Here is a 25017-nt window from a genome sequence, read left to right as displayed (position 1 = left end):
TATTAGCCCAAATGTTCGAATTACCCTAGATGCACAGAACACATGAAACTCAAGAAGGATGACCAAAATGTGAATGCATCACTCCTTCTTTAAAAGGGGAACAAGAATACCCTTGGGAGGGAATAGGGAGACAACGTTTAGAACAGAGGCTGAAGGAAAGCCCATTCAGAGGCTGCCCCACATGTGGCCCATACATATATAGCCACCAAACTAGATAAGATGGATGAAGCAAAGAAGTGCAGGCGGACAGGAGCCGGATGTAGATCTCTCCTGAGAGACACAGCCAGAATACAGCAAATACATAGGCGAATGCCAGCAGCAAACCACTGAACTGAGAACAGGACCCCCATTGAAGGAATCAGAGAAAGGACTGAAAGAGCTTGAAACGGCTTGAGACCCCATATGTACAACAATGCCAACCAACCAGAGCTTCCAGGGACTAAGCCACTACCCAAAGACTATACATGGACTGACCCTGGGCTCCAACCTCATAGGTAGCAATGAATAGCCTAGTAAGAGCACCAGTGGAAGGGGAAGCCCTTGGTCCTGCCAAGAGTGAACCCCCAGTGAACCTGATTGTTAGGGGGCGGTAATGGGTTGAGGATGGGGAGGGGAACACCCATAGAGAAAGGGAGGGGGAGGGTTAGGGGGATGTTGGCCCGGAAACCGGGAAAGGTAATAACAATTGAAATGTAAATAAGAAATACCCAATTTAATAAAGATGGAGGAAAAAAAAGATTGGGAAATAGTCAGAACAATCAAGCTAGCTCCTCCCGCAATGCAAGTGGATGGGGTGGGCCTCAGAGACATATTGTATGTGCTTAATTTGAACTCTGATTCAAATATAACATTAAGAGAATGATTATGGTTGTGAACACAGTCCATTTGTCTAGCACGCAGAGCCATGTGCTAAATTCCCAGCAGCACAGAATCCAAGCACGCCGACGCACATCTGGAATCCTAGCCCTTGGGAGACAGAGATATGAAGGCCAAAGTTCAAGTCTCCCTTGACTACATAGCAAGTTTAGGGCCAATCTGGGCTACCCATCACATTAAAAAAAATATGAATAAGGAAGGAGGAGGAGGAAGAGGAGGAGGAGACAATCACAAACAACTGGAGAAATTAGAGCTATGTGCATCTTTCAAAGAATAATTACTATCTTTAAATCTGATGGTGAAACTGTGTTGTCACATTGTCTAAGGAGCCCTCGTCTTTTAAAATGATTGGGCGCTGATTTATTTATCTTGAAGGGCACGCAATAGGGTTTGTGTGTCAGTCAGAGGACAACATGTAGACGCTGGTTCTCTCCTTCCATCATGTGGGTTCATGGATAGCAGTCAAGCCATCAGGCCTGGCAGCGAGTACCTGCGCTGATCCATCTGATGTCTTAATGGAGGGGTCAGCAAATCACACCTTTTGGTCAATTCTGAAGAGCTGAAGAGCTGCCCGGTTTGCTCAGCTCATGAGTGAAGAATAGAACCGTGGTGTGGGCGACCAAGGATGCTCCATCTCCCCCACCTCCAAAGCTCGTGTCAAAGACTTTGCTCCCAGAATGGCACATCTTCCATAGGACGTAGCGGAGCCTTTGAGAGGAACCTTTGTGGAAATGCTCTTGGTTGGGTCACTAAGGCTATGTGCTCAGAGGGGATTGTGGCATTCCAAGCCTCCCTCTTCCTCTCCTGCTTTCTGGATGGGGTGAGCAGTTAATGCTCCACTAAACATTCCAGACACAATGTGCTGACTCATCACAAGCACCAAGCTGTCACGGAGGAGCCTCCAAACCCGTGAGCTAAAATAAACCTTTCCTCTTTATAAGCGTGTTGACTCAGGTGCTTGGGTATACTGATGGTGGTGACCACAGATGTTTGTTTAAATGTGTAAAAGGGAAAAAAAAAGTAGAAAGAAATAATAATGTTTCTTCACAACATAAGCGTTCTACATATGAAATTTACATTTTCATACCAGGAGGAAGCACCCACCAGGATGCTTAAGGCTGTCACATAGTATGAAGACAGGAAACGAATTACACATTGCTTCTGTAGACTCCCAGGCAGGTCGCACCCCCATTATCAACCCCTAGAGATGTGATAATGTGAGAGGGAACTAAGGACTGGAAAAACTAGACACAACTAACAGGAAAGAACTCTCAGGAGTGCTTGTCCCTTCCAGGTAAGCTATTTGCACCTTAAAGGAGTGACTTTCTCTGTCTCTCCCTCCTCCTACTGGCTTGCTGGGATTGTCACCTTCCCTTTTTTATGTGTTTCTTAAAACTCCAATTAAATTGTTTTCAACGTTCCTTGTGAATCCATATATAAATTGTTTCCTTCTTTCCAGTCCCGAGGTAGCAGGGGCGCCCTCTTCCGGTATCGGCAGGAACTTCTGCTGATGATGTAAGTTTGGTGCTATCTACCAATTACAGGCACCCCAGGGTTCCCCAGTCCAACCTTTGTCAGTGTTGCCTAACTTATTACATTAGTGGCTTGTTTTGTCCCCCCAGGGAATCTCAAAAAACAAGTGTGCTCATTTGACTTTCCAGGGCGAAGCCGACCATGACATCACTTTCAAAGCCTCAGACACCGAAGACCCGCATTCTGCCCACCAGCTGCTCCTGGGGACGGCTATGATGAGCTCCAACAATAACTTCCTGGATTTGGGTGGTTAGGGAACCTTCTGCTCTTTCCCTCTTCTCTTTGGTCACGTGTCTCTGGGCCATCGGCCCCATTCAGTCCTCCAGTTTCCCAGACAATGAGGCTTCTTGTGCTGACGGCTAAGTTGATCCTGTTACCTCTGTGAGAGGTTTAAGATTACGAAATAAACACTCCTCTTTCTGGGCACAGAATGTCTTCAGTCCCAGTGAAACCCCAGCCCACTGTCAATTGGGGATTTGGTTCTAATTAAAGGCCCTTTGGGGTACTCTCTTTTAGAGGGCTGGTCAAAAGATTGAAAGGAGAGGGTAAGGCATGCGCCATTTGATGGTGGACAGCTGATAGCATTCTTTGTGGCCCTGCCCTTGTCCACCAAACCACCGGCAGGACCTCAGATGAAGACAGCAGTAGTCAGCAGAGACTTCAGAGTTCAGAGGTCACTTGAGGGAGTGGTTAGCTGTCCTGCCAACTGGAACAGACCGGCTTCCAACTTAACATCTCCAAAACAGTAAGTCACAGATAAGTCAGAAACAAGGTGTTCAGGCCCTGGACCTGGCAATTAGTCCCCTGTGGAGTGAGAAGTAATGCTCGGAGGTTCCTTCAAGCTGAGACAAGCCACCCAGACATCTACCAACAGTTGATCACTGTTGTGAGGCAGCTCCATTTAAAGTCTGTGGCATGAGCACCACATATGGGTCTATGGACACACTCTGGAAGAGTTTACACACACACACACACACACACACACACAAATAAATAAAAGATATTATTTCTCAGTTGAGTGTGACAGGCTGACATGTGCCTGTAATCCAATCCTAATACTCTGGAGAGTGTCCAGAGGCAGGAGGATCACCGCCGGTTCAAGGCCAGCCTAATGTATGAATACAGTTCCTAGATAGCCTGGGCTACATAATAAAACCCTTTCTCAAAAGCAAGAACAAAACAAGGAAAGACATTTTGTGCCTGAGGCACAGGTAAACTCGCCCACCTTAAATGAACTTCCGTTTGACTTCAGTCCTTCATGTTGGGGCCCCCTCGCTTGGGGCTGCTGAGTTGGGGGTGGAGGAGGAGGGATGGAGTTTGTAGGGAGAGGTGTGGGAGTCTACCTATCCCCCTCTGCTTAGAACACAAACTCTCAGCCATGTCAGCATCAGGATCCTGGGTACCCTCATCACCAGGTGTCCCCCATACTGAGTCCCTTCCCGTTTACTCTGCTGTGTTTCACAGGCGAGCTCAGGCACTGGAAAACCTCACATGGCAAGCCAATGGCAGTGCACACTCTAAAACACGGCTGCAGGATCCCCACAGTTCACGGCCCCCAGGAACACCGAATGAGGCAGCCAGGGACGTGCCCTGCACGTGCATCGCCACACTAAACTCTTGCAGAAACTTTAAGGTAAACGCCACCATTGTGCCAGCTTCACAAATGAGAAAGCTGTCTCTCAGAAGTCAAGTGAGCAGGCCAAGGCTGTGCAGCTAATCGGTGACAGAGTCAAGCCTGGGCTAAGGAAGTACACATGTTGACAGGCTCAACAATACCAAATCCCAAACCCAGGGATTCAACAACAACCCAGGAATGGGATCACAGCTTAGACTGGGACTGCCAGTTCTTGGCTGTGTGCCCCTGAGCTCGTTCCTTAACCTCTCTGGCCTTTTCCATCTTTACATCCCAGGATGACACGCAAACATATTTTTAGTCATTCATAAATGTGGCAGAGCTTGCCCAGCTCAGTGGAAGAGCCTTCTCACCTAGCATGTGTGTGGGGATTGCATCTACTTCCCAGTGCAAAACGAACCAAGTCTACATCCAGTGGGCACTGGGCCCATCTTTTCACAATTCCTCACAGGAGCCAGGCAAGCATTAAATATCACCTCCTCACCCTTAACACCCCCAAAGCTCGCAGCCCAGCCTGGCTCTCAGGATTCAAACTGCGGTAGCTATTATATGTGACTGATGCTACTGTTGATGCAGGTGTCCTTGCAAGGGTCTCTGTTACTGATGTGTTATTACGCAGGTTCTGAGAAGTGCCATCTCACACGCACACCTTCCTGTCATCCTACACATGCCTAGGAGCCCATAAGACTGTGCACCCTCATTCCGCCTACCGTCCTTCCGTCTGTTCACTCCGGTCCCCAGCGCCTGGCCCTCGGGTCCTCACTTGCTGAGCTGCAGGCTCTACTGCTGAGTCTGGACACAGTGGGGCCAGGGCCACACCTCTCAGGACAGCAAGGCTTGGCATGCGGCTCCTCCGCCCCCTTCCCTGCCAAGGCCAGATTGCCTGGGGTCTCCCTTTGCACCCTCCCTCCGGGACAGCAGCCAGACAGGGGCGGTTAGTTTTGCTGGAGACAGTAGCCAATGGCAATGCAGGGAATTTATTTGGATCCAGATTCAAAGACACCATTGAAAATTAAAAGTCAAGCTGGGTGGAGTGATGGTGCACCTGTCATTGCAGCATGTGGGAAGCTGAGACCAGAGGACTGTGATTCAAGGGCAGAATGGGCTACAATGTAAGGACCCAGTCCCCAAAAAACAAAAAGGCAAAATTACAGTCGGAGCCCTGCAGCCACTAGATACTGGGTAGTCAGGCTGTTTAAAGACAAACTCTTTGTAGCAGGCGCTTTAAAAATCCCATCTTAGCCAGTTGTGGTGAACACAGATCTCTCTGAGTTCAAGGCCATCCTAGCCTCCGCAAGTTCTGGGCCAGCTAGGGCCACACGGTGAACACTACCTTAAAAACCACCAACACCAACAAGAAGTTCTATAAACACACTTACACACTGAAAGGCAGGCTAAGTTGTGCATAAAGGAGTCAGGAGCCCAAGACAAAATGGCAGGAGCATGGTGGGTTGAGATCAGCGTCGGCAACTGCTGAAGCTTGGGTGAGAGAGGCTTCTTACTTTATCACCATGTGTCTTAGCCAGGGTTTCTGCTGCTGCAGTGGAGCACCGTGACCAAAAGCAAGCCGGGGAGGACAGGGTTTATTCAGCTTACACTTCCACACTGCTCATCATTATAGACGTAAGTCAGGACCGGAGCTCACACAGGGCGGGAACCTGGCTGCTCACTGGCTTGTTCCTCATGGCTTGCTCAGCCTGCTTTCTTACAGAACCCAGGACAACCCACCCAGGGATGGCACCGCTCAAAATGACCTGGGCCCTCCCCAATCAATTACTAATTAAGAAAACACCCTATAGCTGGATCTTATGGAGGCATTTTTTTTTCCCAACTGAGGCTCCCTCCTTCCATGCAACTAGTTTGTGTATGGAACGGACATGACTAGACAGCACACCATGCATTTCAAAAGACATGTTTGGAACTTTCAAGAAAAAAAGCACGATTGTTAAGAGATAGCAGGGAGAGATCCCGCTTAGGTATTCGGCAGCAAGCCTGTGGCTAGAGGACCAGCCATCGGTTGCACAGACTGCATCCCCATAGAGCACTCCTGGGCTGAAGGTGCAGCTTGGTGGCAGAGGCTGGGCCTAGCGCATGCCAGGCTATGGGTCCCATATGCTCAAGGAAGAACAGTCCTTTTAAGAAAGATCATATAATAGGAGCACAAAATTATTTCATTTCCAAAATGAAAAAAGCCAACTACTAATATATGTGCTTTTATTAAAACGAGACACAAATACACTAAAGTAATGGGTTTGTATCGGGGAGATTATGTGCACCTGTTTTCATCTTACCCAGTAAAAACACAATTACAGACCCGAAAGGCTTTCTTGCAATTCTCCCATTTAATGAAACATCTCAATCATCCTAATTTTTATATTATTTTGTTATAACATTAAACATTCTCTTCAGGAAAAAAAACCCACTGAGGTGTTCTGATGCCCATCCATGAATTTTTATATTCTTTCTCCAATATGTTCAACATATCCTTGTGTCCTCAGGCCTTGGATTAATCTGTCCTCAAGCCCTGAATGCTAGGAAACATCTTGCATCTTATCTGCGTCTAACTAGAAACCAGGTGCCTGTGAGCTTGACATGATTTCTCCTGGAGAAATCAAAGCATTTATCGCCACGTGTGGAGGCACATGAGCCGGTGCATGCTCACAGGGGAACCCTGCTAGGACCAAGTGTGGACAGGGGGTACTCGGCTACAGACCAAACGAGTGAGGTTCGTTTTCATTGCTTTCTTTTCAGCCTGTGTTTATTTTCTTCAGTTAGTGTGATACTTGGAGAGCAAAAGCCCAGCAGGGCTTTGTGACTGGTAACAACCAGAATGTCAAACCTAAGTGCTAAGAAACTGAAACTGAGTTTAGCGGATGGTTATGTAGTCCTGGCCACTTCAACCCAACCCCGAGTTTAAACATAATATTCTGGCGAAGGCAGTGGCCCAAAGCTGTAGTCTTCTCCACTCAAGAAGCTGAAATAGAAGGATCACTGCAAACTCCTGGGTTTGAGACCAGCCTGGCAGCACAGCAAGACCCCATCTTGAAAACTAAATCAGTGTTATGTCAAATCCTAAACACGGCATCTAATAACAGCGTTTGGGCGTCCTGCTACTTATGTTCTAGAACTAAAGTGCAGATAGCCAATGTTATGTCACCATTTTACAGGCACTGAAAGTAATTTTAAAATGACTTTATAATGAAAGCATTAATCCGTCTGAATAGGGCATAGTGACTTTCAAACCCAGAGGGACTCCTAAATTCTAGTTATGTAATAATATTCTCCCAATTCTCCAGGGAAGTCTGAGATTTCATAGAGAAAAAGGATTCTGTTGTTCAGGGGTACCAGTAGATATTTACAAAGTGCACTTTACCAGGAAATGAAGCCAAATGCCCCAAATTGAACTATGAAAGTATGATGCCTTAATCATTAAGGAATGAGAATAAAATAGTATCACCTCGTGCACATTCGGGGGTTATTACCTAAAATATGTAAGTGTCGGCAGTGGTGTAGGAAAATTGGGACTCTTGTGCATTGTTGGTGGGAATATAAAATGTTTTCATCGTAGTTCCTTTAAAAAACTAGAATTAGAATGACCCAGTAGTTCCACTTTAGAGTATCTGCTCTCTAAAAAAATGAAAGCAGTCTTGAAGAATTACTTATACATTCATATTCACAGCAACATGGTTCACAACAGCTAAAATGTGGAAGCTCTGTGAGTGTCTATCAGTGGAGAAATGGATAAGCAAAATGTGGTATGCCCATACAATGGAATAGCATTCAGTCTTAAAAAGGAAATGCTGGCACATGCTATAAATATGTTCCAGACTCCAGATGCTATGTGAAATAAGCCAGCCAATCTCTCTCTCTCTCTCTCTCTCTCTCTCTCTCTCTCTCTCTCTCTCTCTCTCACACACACACACACACACACACACACACACACACACACACACACACACCCCAGAAAACAAACACATTGCATGATTCTGTATGTGCAGGAACCTAAGATCCAGAGTTAGTTATTTAATGGGTAGAGTTTCCACTTTGGCAAAATGAAGTGCTCTAAAGATAGATGGGGAAAAGGCTGCACTGTAAGGACTACACCTAACAAAATGGCTGGCTGTTAGTCTGTTTACATGCATTTGACTACATTTTTAAAAACATGGAAAAAGGAAAAACAATGATGACATTTTATTCCAGTGAGAACTAATAATTAAAAGACAAAATCAGCGGGAGACGGGGCTTAGTGAGGAGGGACACTGGCTGCTCTTGAGAGGACCTGGGCTCAGTTCCCAGCACCCACATGGCAGCTCACAATAGACCGTAATTCCAGTTCTGGAACCCTCTTCTGACCTCCACCAACACCAGGCACACATAATCATGCAAGCAAAACACTCATATACATAAAATTAAAGTCTTTGAAAAAATAAAAACCACCCAATGCTGTGGGGCATCCTGAATGGAAACTGGGGATGAGAAAAAGACCATTAGAAAAAGTAGCAAAACCCCAACAGCCTTGAGCATAGGATGGATGGGTCCATCAAACAGAGCACTAGGGCCAACTACATGAGAGCTAAGTCAGCTATTGTTAGCATTTTGTCTAAGCTCTGCCCCCCAACAGCCAAGTATGTCTTGCCCCCTCCTCTTTCTTGCTCTCTTGCCTTCTTGCTCTCATGGTCCTCTCGTCTCTTTCCCCATCTCTCTCACGTGCTCATGGCTGGCCTCTACTCCTACTCTCTGTCTCTGCCTTTCTCTGTCTCCACTACTCTCTCAACTCCCCTCCCCATTCCCTGAATAAACTCTATTCTATACTATATCACCGTCATCCGCGTGGCTGGTCCCTCAGGGGGAAGGGATGCCTCAGCATGGACCCTCAGAGGTACCCCTTTTCCCCACACCTGATTACACTTCCCCCATATTCCTTCTCTTTTTATAAAGCACAACAGAGATAACTCTAAATTTTTACAAACCCATAATTAGCCCCAAGTCACTTGACTTTTAAAATAATTCAAAATTAAGACACTACTTGAAATTTTGAATTCCTGCCCAAAAGGTAGACAGAACAATACACTGAACAGATAAAGCGAAATGCAGATGTGTGTAGCCTGGATCCAGTAGTCTAGATCTTTAATCATTGTTCAGTCTTTCTAGCCAGCGTCTCACTATCCACCAGTTGCAAGACCTTGGACTCTCATGTTGCAGCACTGTTTAATTTTAGGGTGTGTCATGGTCCCATTTACATCACAAGTATTTCTTCAGGTGAATGCAATATGAACTTCTTCCAGTATGTTGTATTGTACGTGCATGCACGCACATGTGAGGGTACACGTGTGGTGCCGTGGTCCAAGGCTTCTGGTAGCTTCTTCAATTACACTCCACTATATACTAAGGCAGAGTCTTTCACAGAACCCGTAGCTTGTGGTTTTGGCTAAGCTGGGTAGCTACCTTGCTCCAGTGATGTGTGACTCCTACATGCTGGGATCCCAGGCTCTCTAAATCGTTCTAGGGATCTAAATTCCAGTCCTCCTGCTTGCTTAACAGACAGCTCAACTCTGATGTGTCTTTGATACATGAGCTGTAAGTCTGTGAGCAGCCCAACTTTGTGCTGTAGGGGCCAAGGCCTGACTCCTGTGCGATGTCAATGAAGACAGAGCGTCAGGAGGAAGCTTGGAACACCTCAGTTTTCTCTTTCCCAGCCCATCTTATTGCAAGCTGCTATACAAAACAAACAACAAACAGAAAACTTGCTGACAATTCTAATGGGAAGGTGGAAAATACAGAAGGGTTTTAATGACCTCAGCCGAGGGGTGAAATGACTAGAGGCATTGTGTCCTCTTGCCCCAGTTCTCTGTAATCAGTGCTCTCCACACTCCAGGGGTTTTGAATGCAGGGGTAGGGCGCCAGGAATCCCAGGTGCACGTTGTGTTTCCTTTCTGCACTCACCTTTAGGGTCAACTAGCAAGCCTGCCTGACCACAGCGGGGCTCTTCTGGGTTTCTCGAACACATCCTTCACTGCCTTTAAGCACTCAGCCAGGAATGGTGCACACAAAGCAGCACTATCATCATACTTGGGAGAAAAGTAGGATTCCACAGGAGGTGAACCATGGCCGCTCGGCAAACACCACCACCATCTAGTGGCCAAAGGTAACAACACACTAAGACTGCATCTGGCTTCCAAGCTGCAAAATGGCATTTTAATAAACTGGTCTTCAAAGAACCTCTGATTTTCTTGAGAATTTGCCTTTAAAATGCATGAACACGTGCTCTCTGTTTTCCTGTGGTCTTTTTCCAATAGACCTCAACTTCAAAGACAGGAGCTGCTTTGAAGCCACCTGGCCCTGAACACCCGTCCCTGGTTTTGACAGGATAAAACAGCCAGTAAAGAAGCACATTTCCTGGGTTCGGTCCCCAGCTCCGAAATAAAGAACCAAAAAAAAAAAAAAAAAAAAAGAAGCACATTTCCACCGCAAAAGAAGTTTAAGGTTGCTGCATTCCTCTGCTCACTATCTAGGCCACTGTCCATACTTCATTTACCCAAAGTCCTGGTGAAAGAAAATAAGACCACACCACTAACAATTGTGCATCAGTCCTGTGACCCCCTTGTCTGACTACACAGAGCACTCTGGCCCTCATGCCCAGATGTTGTAGTTTTCTGTGTGTAATAGTCACAGGTAACAAACACCTGGATAACATACTGTGACACCTCACTCATACTGTCACCACTGTGACTACTGGGTCTTTAGGTTCTAGACTAGTGTCTACAATGACTATTACTCTTGGTAATGAGGCCTCCTCTATCGCTGTATTTCTGGGTTTATTGGGAGCACTGTTAGATTCAGCAAACATATTTATTCTCAGTTAAGGACCTGGGGATAAGCCAAGTTTGGGAAGATGACATTCGAGGAAGAGAAAGAAGCGGAATGTCTATTTAGGCTGAGTTCTGTCAGTCAAAGCAACAGAAAGCTTCGATCCTGAGGGATTAAGGAAGTCTAGGAAAACAAAGCTGATTTGTGGCCAGAAGCAGGTGTTTTACAACACTGACAGAGAGGTGCTGTGTATCATCTGGGGTGGTCATTCTTGGGGTGTCAAAGCTCCCTGGGCTTCTCTATCACACCCACATTCCTGAAGCCAATGCTGCAGTCTGAGAGAAACACAAACACAGTGCCAGAGTCATTTCCAAAAACATTTATTAGCATGATTAAAAACATTTTTTGAATAGTAAGAGAAGGAGTTTCTAAACATGAAAGTATCAATGGTTCTACTTTATAACCAATATTTGGAATTGAATGGACAGCTTTATTGCCAGACTTCATTTATTAAAAACAATCCATTTATCGGTTCCATGACATCATGACTATTGCTTTGTCTGGGAATGAGTCCCTACAGCAATTAAGTATAAAAAATATCTTCCATCATAATTGGAGAGTGACCTGCATTGGAGCGTGATTCTGAGTAAAGAATTGATTAAAAATACACAAAGAGTTGGGTTTTGTTTTTAAAAACACTCCCTTACACACTACAAAGAAAGAATTAGTATTTTGGCTTTTTAAATTCCTACATGATACTGAGAATGACAGTCCCCAGAGGTCCCCCTCACATCACTGGATGCACCTCCTCTTCTGGAGGGCAGATTCCAGGGGTGACTCTGAAGACTTGGGCCTCCACATGTTTACACTGGTCTGAGAACAAAGACAGCGTCGTCCAGAACATAGTAGTCATTGTACATGTCACCTTCACACAGGTATGGCAGTCTAGTGAAAGCTTCGATGACAAAGCCAGCTTTCCTGAACACCTCAGGCAGGCTATTCACTTGCTCTTCCCAATTCTGTCCCTTGATTTCCAGAATTTCTGATGGTTTCTCCCACTTGCCACCTACTAGAACAAATAAAAACATTAAGTTAAATTCTTGAACAATGACTCACTATAAGAGGGATGTGCAGGGGGAGCTAGTGTTCCGGGTACCGATACCCTGGATGCGGCATCTCTGAACGAGCCACTCTTCAAGGCAAGTGGACAGAGCCTGGCAGGAGTGGCAGAACTTACCCAAAGTGATGCTCTCAGGCTGCTGCATCCACAGCCCACACTGACTGAACTGCTTTTATGGCTCAGAAAATTAGTCGGGGAATATTGAATATGGGGGTCAGAGTAACCACTAGTATTTGAAAGTAGGTTTGGGGGGCTGGGGATTTAGCTCAGTGGTAGAGCGCTTACCTAGGAAGCGCAAGGCCCTGGGTTCGGTCCCCAGCTCCGAAAAAAAAAAAAAAAAAAAAAAAACAAAAAAAAAAAAAAAAAGAAAGAAAGTAGGTTTGGACATACAAGAATCATGTACATAGAACACTTACTCAACTTCCTGTCTAGAAGTTGCCTGGCTGAAAATTAAAATAAACTCATGAGGAATTTCAATTCACAGAAACACATGTGCTTTACAAGAGAAGGTGATCCATTCCCTAAGTCATTTGTCAATCACTTCCAAGCCTATGCGCATTAGGAGCCTGAAGTACGAGAAGCAGGCAAGGTTTCATTCCCTGCAAGCCACACCCTGACTACAGACAGACAAAACCAAAAGTCCATTTGGATATGGAGCTGAAAGAGACTGATAACATGCCACTAAATTCACAGCAAGGATTCCAATGCTAAGGGGACAGATACACACCAGCAGGTAACAGAGCACAGGGCAAACAGTAAAGTCAACACTTTTCAGTGGCCAGCATTGCATTTGATCCCTGTTGGGAGAGTTAATTCTTGGTGGGAAGGGAAGCTGCTTTTCTGGTCTTCTTGCAGCAGGGGACTGGTGCCACACCTTAGCCTGTTGCCAAAACTGGAATGAGCTGGCGACACAGAATGAGGCCTTTTGCCAAGTGCGGGCAATAACATCAGGTGGGTAGGGAGGTGGGCAGATGAGTGGGTGATAATGACAGCGTCTGCAGCACCTAGTGCACAGCATCAGACTAGTTTCACAGGGTGACTCAAGCTCTTCCTCACTTGGGAAGTCACAGGCTCTCCAGGCCTTCTAAAACTCCAAGAGCCACATCAAGTCCTGTTAACAGGTCTCTTTTTGCTTGATCAGCCTGAGTTCCTGCTACTTACAAAGAACCACCTGACTAGTACAGGCTGGGGGAGAGAGGGTGCTGTGTGTGACTCAGACCCAAAACAAGCACCAGGGGACATATCCGCATCGTTTGTCAACATTAAGAAATCTTTGAATTCAAGCCAGGCGCACAGGCTTGACAGCAGCTGTGTGCTTCTTTACCATACCAGATGCTTTGGTCACTCCCTGGTTTTTTCTCCTAGGCCTACAGGAAACATGGCCTCTTGCTGCTGCTCACGCCTAGCAGTTTCTAGCCCTGAGAGGCACTCAACAGCAGAGCACATCAATAAGAACACTCTAAAATGTCAGGCACTGGTTGAGGAGCACATGACTTCCTGCAACCTCCACAAAGACTATCAGACGCCCATGATAATTTCTAATATGCATGCATGCTTAGACTGAAATCTCAACTTTAAATGGTGAAACTTATTACAAACCATGCTTATGCAATTTCTAAAAGTTCCTGCTTGTGCTTCCTTAATATGAGTTCCTCTCTTTACTTCTTCCTTTCTGAAAAGAGAAAAGTGGAAAAGGCGGCACATGCACCAGCGATGGGCCCTGTGAGCACGAGCAGGAGGGGCCTCCGGCTAGGAATCAGCCTGATCCTTCTTCAAGTTGGTAAGGGGTTTTCTGTTCTCTATTCCACTAGGTAAACTGCTGCTTGCCACCTAATCATGAAGACTTTCAGCTCCTAGCAGATAACTTACGAAGGCAGCACTACAGTACGGCAGTGTCTCTTCTCCCCACAGAACTAGGCACTGAGGCATAGCTGAAGATGCGTTTTCTATCAGCCCTTGGTTGGCTGCTCTTTGAGCACATCTTACCAGAGAGAATCTGCTCAGGACCACTTGTGCTGGTCACTCAGTCAGTTCCCACAGGCAAGCTCTGGACTACTGTACACTGCACAGTATTAGCTTAATACTTTCATAAGACAATGTTTCTAAAGGCTGAAAAGAACTTGGGTTTTAAAGCTGTAACTTGTCCTACAAAAAAGCCACCTGATAATATAACTAATCTCTAAATTCTATCTGTACCTGTTCTAGCTCTATAAAAGTTATTTCTTTCATCATAGTTTAAATAATCTAAGATTTACCCACAAAATCTGGATTGCAGGGCAAGAAATGGAGCAAATGTTCTTGAAGTTAATTTTTTCTCATCTGTAAAGAAATGGTAGAGTAGCCTAGTGGTAGGCTACTTGCCTAGCATATGCAAGGTTCGCTCTCCAGTACACACAAGAAAAGGAAAGGAGAAATTCAGAGGGAGGGGAGAAGGGGCTGGGGAGGAGTGAATGAATTATGCCTACATGTTAACAGTGGCTCTTCTGGCTAAGGACCCACGGCAATGTCTTATACTGCTCTACTGTCTGCAATGAATACATACTGCTTGTGTACAGTGCTTGGTTGGCATGAGAGAAAAGCTTTATCTTTCCAGCTCTATTATGAAATGCTTGCAGATAGGATAACGAAGGAATGAATAGATGAGACAGTGAGGAGACCTGAGACAAGCCTAAGGTAAAGCAGGCAAGGCTGAGTCCACCATGCAAGGTGGCTACTTTTGCATGTTTGACATTTTTCTATAATAATAAATGTTGGGCAGGGCAGTGGTGCTGCAAACCCAGCATTCAGGAGGTAGAGGCAGGAGGATTCTAAGTTCAAAGCCTGGTCTGCAGAGCAAGTTCCAGGATAGCAAGGGCTGCACAGAGAAACCCTGTCTCAAAAACACAAATAATAACAGTAATGGTTAGCTTCTGATGCTAACAGCAATGATAAATGTTGGAGCTGGAGATTTAATTCAGTAAAGTGCTTACTATGCAAGCAGAGGGACCTACATGTGATTAGTGGAACAATGCAAAAGTCAGGCCTGGTGGCACACACTTACAATCTCAGTGATGGGGAGGCAGAGCTGGGCAGAGCCCCAGGGCTCACTAGCTAGCCTGGCCTATTCAACTACTGAGGCCCTCTCTGGGAAAACAAAAGTAAGTAATTCCAAAGAACACAACCAAGGCTGTCCTCAGGCCTCCACACACATCTGTACATTCATGCCCGCATGCCCACAAACATATACACACTTGAACAGGCTGACATACATAAGCACACACAACATAAGTTCAAGGAATCCAAAATAAATTCTCTACTTATTTCCTAACCATTTTTAAAAAGGAGTAGGATGATTTACTTCCACCACGGAGCTCAACTTTCAACATTTTCAGTGGAAACTGATTTAAAACAAAAAACTACAGAACCTAGGAATTCCTAAAAGAAAACCTTCACAGGAGGGGCTTTAGTGAGACACTATCCAGACTTCTCTTTTTGACTAATGTTGCTCAACGGGAGGGGGAAGGAACAACGCTGTCCCCTCCCCTGGCCTGTTCAGTTTCCCCAACAGAGACTAAGAGGAAATTCCCAAGTTGCAAGTATTTCTTACTGTGTTAAAGGTTGGCTTACTTTTTAAATCTTCAACTGAAAGGCACCCGAGACTGGGGTTCTGTCTGCATGTGGGACCAACAGGACCAATCCATTTCCAGTCTGCAGAGCAGTCCCTGCAGTAAACAGGCTAGTGGGAGCCCACCGCCCTCGGCTGGACCTCCTGGCACACAAGAAGCTAGGTGGTACTCCCCGCTGACTAACTCCTAACTCTTCTCAGCCAGTCAGCACAGAGCCTCAGCTTACCTCAAGGAACACAATGCTCAAGGAGAAATGTGGGAATACTCTCGCAAATCCTGCGGCTAACTTTACTGCCTCTGCTGCTCTGGTTGGGAACCTTTAAGACAAAATGTTAAGTGAAAAACAACCATGGCTCCTAAATCAGCAGTTCTCAACTTGTGGGTTGCAGCTCCTTTGGAATTGAGTAACAGATACCCTGCATATCAGATATTTACATTACAATTCCTAACAGTAGCAAGATCACAATGAAGTAATTCTATGGTTGTGGTCACCACAACATGAGGAACTGTATAAAGAGCTGCATTAGGAAGGTTGAGAACCTCGGCTAAATGAATACAAGCATCAGAGGATTTGGACTTTTTCCATTCTCAGGAACAGAGTAGGATAAATAAGACCATTTGGCCCATTATTTTTGAGGCCATTTGACCTATACAATTAGGCAGAACTTGAACTAAAAACTCACAGCTGCTTCAACCAATACCACTTTTCATGTGGTGGTCCCTTGCCTCAAAAAGGGCCTAAGGAGACTTCCCATTAAGAAGCACCTGAGTGGTTTTCCATCGTGTCTTGGGCTAGAAGGTCAAGACGCAAACTCAAGTTCCAAGTACCTCCAGAGTGGCGAGTTTTAGTACAGGTAGAACAGCAATAACGGCTACATCCTATTAGAAACTGTGGCTTGGGGCTCATTTCATTTAAACTCTACATTAACGGCACAAAGGAGCAACATCCCACTCACCATGATAGGAAAGCCAGGCAGCACTCTGAGCTACAATCACAGAGGTGGAGTCTAACTCCAGTCTGTGATCTCCTTGTTACTATATAGTAAGTCAAGTAATTAATGCACAGGGGACTCTCTGGCCTCAGCTCTACAGTAGTTGGGGAGGCCATGGGCTAAGCCAGGGCTGCATTTTCTCATAGGTACATCCTTCCTGTTATCCTAATTCCCAAATGGACACCAGATTCATCTCTAGGCAACCCAGCCTCCAACAGACAAAAAACTTGCCAAGGCTCAATCACATACCACAGCAAGGGGTGCACAAGAGGAAACTGGTTCTTCCAAGATTAAAAGGGTGGCCTGAGATCAAGGGAACGTTTGTCAGGACTGTGTGTACTTCTGGCTTCAGGCACACTAGTCCAATAGTCAGAATGATCACAGGAGTACCTCTGAGGTTGTCCTCAGGTAGCCAGATGGCACACCAACAACCATGAGGTAATACAACAATGAGTTAACACAGGCAAGGACACCTGTTGTCTTTACAGTCTTTTTTTAAAAATGGGAATAGGACAAGAAACAGAGGCTGACCGGTCCCTGGCCCAACAGTGCCAAGAAACAGCAACAACAAAGCCCCTGAACACCCATGTGCTTCCTCACAGGTGTGGTGGGCGCCTGTACTGTATCTGTGCTACAGCCAGGTTACCTAGAGGTGGACTACACGTCTCAGACTGTCACCATGGAGTGTACCTTTTCTACAACTGGATGCCCTGCAGTGCAACCAAAAAGCTTGTGGTTTCGCTGTGGCACTCACCAGCCTGAAGCTCTGTGCTTGGACGGATGCAGAAATGAGGCAGACAAGTTCACAGTGAAAGAAACCCTGGACCAGAACCGAGTCTCCCTCACTGTTAACAGGCTGTCTCCAAATGACAGTGCAATCTACATCTGTGGAATAGCATTTCCCAATGAAAAGGTACCAACAGCCAAACAGACTGGAGACGGGACTACACTGGTGGTAAGAGGTCAGTCCACAGGGCTACACACATCTGTTAAGGTGTGTGTGGTTGTTAGCTTCATAACTGTGTGAAGCCTTTTCTCTAATTTTGTTGTTGTTGTTCACTATTTTTTTTACCTTTAAATCAATTCTTGTTATACTGTTCTAGGCTGGCTTTAAACTCGTGGCCCAAGTACTCCTCTTGCCTCAGCATTCCAAGGAGCTGGCACCATAGGCATGTGTCTCTTTGAAATGTCTTTCTCAGACTTACTCAAGGGTTGGCTTGGCGAAATTACTGCTGGTGTTTAGGGAGGTCTGAGTCCCTGATTTGAATGAGGGATTGTCGGGACCTTCGGGAAGCCAGAGCTAACAGTTTTTCTTCTGATATACAAGCAGTTTTTCTTCTGATAATGGCCAAGTATCTACTTTGGCTTCTCTCCAAATTTGTGTTTAATTTTCCATCTTCTCAAAGTCCAATTTAACTGATCATTTCTGCTTCTCTTACAGAGTGATTTTCTAGCTGGTTCAATACTAAGCCAGTTTCTGAGAAAGCAGTAAGACACATAGGTCTCCCTGAGTTACATGTACATACTGCACACACAGTTCTCCTGTGTTTATACCTAAAAACAGTACACACAGGTCTCCATACACCTAGACGATATGCACACACACACACCTGTCTCCCTGTGTTACACCTAGACATTGCACTCACCTGTCTCCCTGTGTTACACCTAGACATTGCACACACCTGTCTCCCTGTGTTACACCTAGACATTGCACTCACCTGTCTCCCTGTGTTACACCTAGACACTGCAGCACAGGAAAAAAGAGTGCTTGCTTGGCTCTCGGGAATAAATCTGGGGATGGAGAAAGAACTGAGAAGGCCCACTACTGCCTCTGGGTCTGTGGATACTAGATGGAGCCAATCAGGAAGGGTCTAGGAACTGGCAGCTTGTATCAAGATAATGCCAGGGGGTTGGGGATTTAGCTCAGTGGTAGAGCGCTTGCCTAGCAAGCACAAGGCCCTGGGTTCAGTCCCCAGCTCCGAAAAAAAGAAAAGAAAAAAAAAAAGATAATGCCAGGGCTAAAGTATTACACTACCAGATTTATATCATAATTTATGCTTGTGAAATAAAAGTTTAAAAATATGGGCAAAATGTTGTGATGTTTTACAAATTTTAAAAAATGTGCATTGTACAAACTGAGTCCATTGGACAGGACTTATGGGATATTTAGCTAGAACTATAAGTTGATGGAAAATAATTTTGTATCTGACTATATTTCATGTTTCACATAATCAGTACTGAAAGGCACATGTGTTACTTAATCCTCTCTTTGAACACAGGGCACTTTCTGCCCAAAGAGAAAACTCACAATATAAAGATGGGTTCAGTATTTCTCCTTGGAGATTTTCACTAAGGAATGTACATGTCACACAGCACAACTGCATTTAAAGCAGGGAGCTGGCTCTAAGATCTTCAATAGATGGCCTCCTCTAGTTTTTACCAGACAGCACAAGTTAGCTTTTAACAGTTGCACCAACAAATACACAAGAAAATATATGCACTGCACTAAAAGAATTGGTGATTCTTGTTCATTGATTCTAGCAACAGGAAATTTCAATGTCCATGTACTTAAGTAATGTTTATAAAAGGTAATTCTTAGGCTGATGTAGCTTAGAGGTAGAAGGCTTAAGCATGTGTGAAGCAGGAGGTTCAATCAGCAGCATGGTACCATGAGAAAGGGAGGAAAAAATTAAAACACAATAGTGATTCTTAGCATTACAATAGATGTCCAACTCAATTAGGTTGTTTGAGACAGTCTCCTGCTGTAGCCCTGGCTGTGTTGGAACCTACTCGGTAAAGCAGCGTGGTCTCTAACTCAGAGCCTATCATGCGAGTGCTGACATTAAAGAGTGGGCCACTATACCTTGCTCTTCACCTTAATTTTAACATTTTTATTTTATGAAGAAGCATTTCTGGTCTAACACATTTAAAGACCATCAAACTGATTCCATCGCATTCTTGAGCATCTTCTACTCACAGGATCCCAGGTAGATGCTGCTGGGAGGGGCAAGCACACGAAGTTCAGGCTCCACCTGTAAATGTTGCTTAAGCGATGCTCCACAGACTTCTGCAGGAGCATGCTTCAACAATGACTGTCCCTTTATGTTTCCACCATGAAGAAAGACTTTTCAGCAGGGAGGTGCACAGTCTCCTGATAGTGCTCTTAGCACTGCTCGCAGTCTACGTCACCGGTGTGTGTGTGATCTTCATAGTCCTCTTCAGAGTAAGTCAAACACCCTCACCTCCAGTGTTACCATACAGAGGTTATTCTCCTCTGTCTACTTCAGAAACAGCTGGCCCAGCAAACACCTGGCTCACAACTTTGGTGTCTCCACCTCAGAGGAGGCTGCAGATACCTTGTCCCTTCACCAATGAGACTATTAGTCAGAGACAGCATTCATAGTGTTTCTTCTTTAAAGTCCAGAAGGTCTTTAAACACCTATGTCAGCTTTCTGCTGCAAGGGTGAGGAATGGGGAGGGGATGGGTTCCTATTATCTAGGAAAACCTGAAGTTGTGACAAGCTTTCAGAGCAGAAATAAACTAAACATACCAAAAGAGCATCTTTGGTCTGTATGTATGTTGAAAAGTCGGGGTATAAATATTTATCAAAATTTGTTCACATGCTATAACAAACATCCAATTAAGTTGTTAAATTCATTTGTTAATTAAAAGCACCTAAAATGTTGTAAAAGTTACCTAATGTGTGTCACTCAAACACTGCTCAAACCAGCTCAGGCTTCTTCCAGCATAAGATCACAAAATGCTCATGGATTTTCTTATTCTTGGCAGTCAAAATCTAACACTCCAAGAAGCAGAGAAACCAAGGAAGACTCGAAAAAGGTACTGCGAGTACTTGTGTTTTTATACCGCAATGGGCGGGATCCAATTCAATGGTAAACTGTGTTAAGAGAACAATACAGTAAGAACTTCCACCCTGGAGGCTCCCATTCCCAGTTAGGGATCCTCAGCCATCATCTGGGCAGGAAGCTGCCATCCTGACAGTTCTCAGTCATAAATTCTACTAAACAAACTCAGAGCTAAGGAGCTAACTGTGGCTGTAGAGGGATCCCATTGCTGAATCCCCTGCAATGAAGATAGCATTCATGCTCCTGAAAGACAAATGTTTCATTTTGATTTTGCAGAAGAGTGCTCGACGTATCTTCCAGGAAATTGCTCAAGAATTATACCATAAGAGATATGTGGAAACAAGTCATCAGCCTGTAAGTATACAACAGCATCTATCACTGGAAAGAGTATGCTGCGAACAAGCTATCAATCATCAAGTTTTCCTTTAGTAGATTCTTTCTCAAAGTGTGTTTACCAGAACAGCAGTTTCGCCAAAAGTATGTCAAAGGACATTTGATAAAACATTCAACAGTTAGAGGTGTGGAAATAGCGTTTTCAGTACAGGCAAGGGGCTTTCAGACTAAGAACCACTTCATGCTGCACCCAGTGAGCAGGAGATCCTAAGTCAGTGCTACATTATCTGTATAAATCAAATAGTATTTTTAAGTCACTTGTTACCAGTAAGGGAAAAATAAATTTGTCAATGGTACAAAAGCAGCATCTTGCTAAACTTGGGGACTGGGTAAATCCCAACACAGTGATCCTCAGTCACACTCAGGATTCCCCGGGGCATGCTACTTTAAGGCGACCTACCTGTTCCACAATGAGTGGCAGAAATGCTAAGCCTTCTATGACAATGTACACAGAGAACTGATGACTAGGAAAGAGGTAAATACAACAGGATGATAACTATGAAGTGTGATTTCCTTTGTCCTTTTTTAGGGGAGTGGAGAATGGGGATTTAGCTCAGTGGCAGAGCACCTGTCCAATATTTATTAAGGTCCCATCCCCAGATTCAGTTTTTAAAAATAAAATCTAATCTTTTTCTAAACAAAAGAGAATATCACCTACATACTAAATTTATCCTCCTGTGATATAAAAAAGGATAAAGACAAAACTACCTATTGACAGTTTTTCCTATTGAAGCTAGGGCTTATTTTATCTTATTTCTTTGAAACAAGGTCTCCCTATATAATCCTAGCTTGTTGGGAACTTGCTATGTAGACCAGACTGGCCTGAAATTCACAAAGACAAGCCTGTCTCTGACTCCTAAGTGCTTTTTCAACAAAAGTCAGTCATCTGAAGCATGACTAGAACTAAGAGCTTTAAAGTTCCTAGTAAAAAATTTGACAATAACATCAAGACAGATTTTATTTTAGTTCCCATATTCTCTACTCTAAAGAAAGCAGAAATAGAGCCAGGTATGCAGGCTCACACCTTTGATCCTAGGACTTGGGAGGCAGAGGCAGGGCTGTCTCTGAAAAAAATGAGGCCAACCTCATCTACACTGCAACTTGCAAGCTAACCAGGCTTATGAACAAAGACACTGACTTTTTAAAAAGGAAAAAATGGTAACCAGACTTTTAAAATAACTGGAAGGTTATCACCTCAGCACTTGGGAGGCTAAGGCAGAATTACCAGCTCAAGGCCAGCTTGGGCTGCATAGCAAGATCCTGAGCCCTATTTCAGAAGCAAAGTCAAGAGGAGTGTGGACACATGTACATGGAGTCTCAGTACTTACTGGGTGAAGACAAAGGATCTAAAGCCCAGTGTGGTCCTGAGCTACCCAGTACAGGACATTCTGTGTCAAAAGACCACACAACAGTGAAGCAAAGGGTGGGAGTGCAGATGCTTACACAAAACTGAAAATTCAAACAGAAACAAGCGCTTACACACACACATACATGAGCACACATATACTCAGGCACACACACAAATAAAATACATGAAAATGATTCCAAGTATACACAAGACCAAACCTGCATAGTTACAAAGTAGCTCCTATGTAGAGTAGGATGGCATTGCTAACGTACTTTACAGCTCCCTGTTTACTGTCACAGGAGCAAGACGGCAATTATGAAAACAGAAAAGCACTCCCCAGCCCTGGAAGACCATAGATGTGCTGACTTTTTACTTAAACCATTGACAGTGCAACTCCAGAATCTATGGCAGTGTGAATGGACATACAGCAATCCAAACAACAGCAAAGAGAGCTGAGGTGTAGCTTGAGTGGCAAAGTGCTTGCCCAGTAGGCATGAAGTCTTAGCTTTGATCCTCAGCACCACATAACTCAGCAAAGTGACACAAGCCTGTATTCCCAACATTGTGTAGTAGTATAAAAAGTCAGAAGTTCAAGGTCATCCCTGACTATAGGATGAACCTGAAGTCAGAGACATGTTATCTTGTCTCAAAAACACTGCCACCACCAAGAGAAAAGGGCAGGACAAGTGGGAAAACAGCCAGTCACGCCAAAAGGCAGAGCGGAAGTAACTGTCACGAACCATAATGATGGAATGTGAAAACCTCAAGAAAACTCAACTGGAGGACCTTTTTTCTAATTTTCCAGGAACAGTCTAAGGAGCCTCATTTTAAAGAAAAACTTCACCTTCAGCTTTTAAAAACTGTTATCATGTGCATCTTGTCAGTCTACCCAACATACTAGATGTGTGATGGCCATTAACTGGAAGAAAGCTTCAAGTCAAACCACAGGTCTCAATTCTGAGGGGAAAAAATACTTTCCTGAGTTGTAGAAATGATGAAACAATTAGAATCAAGTGAGAAGGGCAAAAGGAGTGAGGAGAAGATCAATTTTTAGGTAAAAGAAACTCATTGCAAACAATATCTTGGAACAAAAATGACTTCTTCAGATACTGTAATGGAGCAGTGGGCAGTGAACATTCTCCAGCTGAGGTATACAAAACAACTTAGGCTGTACCAGCAACAAAACAATACTGAAAGACTAGAGGAAGACTCTAAACAGAGGAAGCCCAAAGCCTGTGAGAAAATGCCTCAGGAATGCAGACAACTGACTCTAGATGTCAGTGTGGTGCCAAAGAACTGCAGACCTAGTGAGCTTGAAAGGAGGGCCTGATACAGAAGGTCCTCACTATCTCACTGAGGTGACCTAAGCCAGGTATGGTGGCACCTACCTGCCTTTAATCCTAACACTGAGGCAGAGGGAGGTGGATCTCTTAGTTCAGGCCTAAGATCTAAGATCAAGTTCCAGGACAGCCAAGGCTGTTAAACAGAAAAACATTGTCTGAAAAAAAACAGTGGTGGGGGAGGGGGAATTGTTCTTTGAATGTAAGTACCAACGAGCGCACTGCTCACCAACTCGATCACAGTGTATGACCTCAGTCAGGCGCTTCTAAACAGTAATAAACGTAAATGGTACGCACTCTTCAAATACAGTCTTCACACACTTCAAAGTCTCTTTGGAAGAGTCTGAAACTTGTGGCTCAAATCCTGATATGTGTCCCAAAAACTGGAGAGGAAGAAGTGGATAACCTCATCTTATTTCCATGCACATGCACACACGTGCACATGCATGCACACAAGTACATTTGCAATTTACATACACAAAAGGAATAAAATTGGCATACACAGCAGTGTTTTGGCTGGATGGTTTGTTGTTTAAAATTTTTATTTTATTTTTTATTCACATGTGTGCATTTGTCTGGGTCTGTGTACAAGTGCCCACAGAAAGCCACGGAGGCCAAATGAGGACATCAGAGTCTCTGAAGCTGCAATGACAGGTCATGTGCTCTGTCTAGTGTGGGTGCCGGGAAGGAACAGCACACTTAGCCCTGAGTCATCTCGCCAGCCCCCCTCCCTCCTTCCCTTTCCAACACACGGCCTCATAGAGCCTGTGAGTGCGTCATCTTTTTCTCCACACTCCAAAATGAATCTCCTAAGAATATGAACTCAAGAGGCAAATCCCCTGATTTTGAAACTACCAGCTTAGGCAAAAGAAATGAACTTTTGAACCAGATGGCAGAAAGGAGCAGGTACTACTTCCACTTAGGAGAGCAGGACCCACGTACCATTTGTTTCTGTTAGTGATTGTACTCTGGCATTGTTCCCAAGAGACAAGTCTCTAATGTATTAGGACTGAATTCTAATGTAGTTCCCCAAAGAGTAAAGGCAAGACCTATCTCAAAGATGGATTTTAAGATTAAAATTGGAGGGTATTTTCAGAGGGAGGACCTCTCACCTCTGGTGTCACACGCAAGAGGACCCAATGCTCACTGAACACCTGGCTACTCCACTCTGCAAGGCCTGCCTGCCGTGCACTGGCTTACAGTGACCCTGCTCTGCCCTGACCCCAGGCCACATCTTCATGCCTTACATACAGTCTTGTGTGAGTCTGCAACATACTCCAAAGACACAGCTCAAGAGAATGGGCAAGGCCTGAGTTCAACTCCAGCACTGCAAAAACAAGACAACAAACACAACAGCTAGAGATGTGCACACAAAGCCTTCCCTAAGTCCCAATTAATTATCTTTCCTTCTCTGTCCCCATGGTACCTTGCCCTATCTTTTCTACATTGTCCCAACATTGACTGCTACAGCTACAATCTGTACTAGAATCACAACTAGAAGTT

At 44.7% G+C, this 25017-nt stretch overlaps 3 protein-coding genes across 8 annotated transcripts in view; 1 reads left to right on the top strand and 2 right to left on the bottom strand.

Annotated features, from left to right (window-relative positions):
- Positions 1-4827, bottom strand: part of Otoa (otoancorin) — an 81256-nt gene extending 76429 nt beyond the window's left edge. The window contains 1 exon segment of the mRNA NM_001446974.1: positions 4738-4827. The gene's annotated coding sequence lies outside the window, so the exon portion shown is untranslated.
- A 6386-nt stretch (positions 4828-11213) lies between these two features.
- Positions 11214-25017, bottom strand: part of Mettl9 (methyltransferase 9, His-X-His N1(pi)-histidine) — a 47115-nt gene continuing 33311 nt past the window's right edge. For 4 of the 6 annotated variants that reach the window (XM_087633504.1, XM_087642530.1, XM_087639692.1 and 1 more), the window contains one exon: positions 11214-11918. In XM_087633504.1, the coding sequence (XP_087489630.1) occupies positions 11713-11918 (206 nt within the window). In that variant the 3' untranslated portion in view covers positions 11214-11712. The remainder of the gene's footprint in view (positions 11919-25017) is intronic. The other 2 variants (XM_087636670.1, XM_087629507.1) reach the window with 1 other exon arrangement.
- Positions 13638-24020, top strand: Igsf6 (immunoglobulin superfamily, member 6). Its single transcript, NM_133542.3, is given in 6 exon segments — positions 13638-13749; positions 17169-17528; positions 19686-19789; positions 20357-20407; positions 20710-20787; positions 22474-24020. Coding segments are annotated over 6 exon segments (717 nt in total). The 5' UTR covers positions 13638-13682; the 3' UTR covers positions 22531-24020.

Source organism: Rattus norvegicus, chromosome 1, assembly GCF_021556685.1.
Source record: "Rattus norvegicus strain SHRSP/BbbUtx chromosome 1, alternate assembly SHRSP_T2T, whole genome shotgun sequence".
In the NCBI taxonomy this organism is placed as follows: Eukaryota; Metazoa; Chordata; class Mammalia; order Rodentia; family Muridae; genus Rattus; species Rattus norvegicus.
This window is presented reverse-complemented; position numbering and strand designations above follow the sequence as displayed.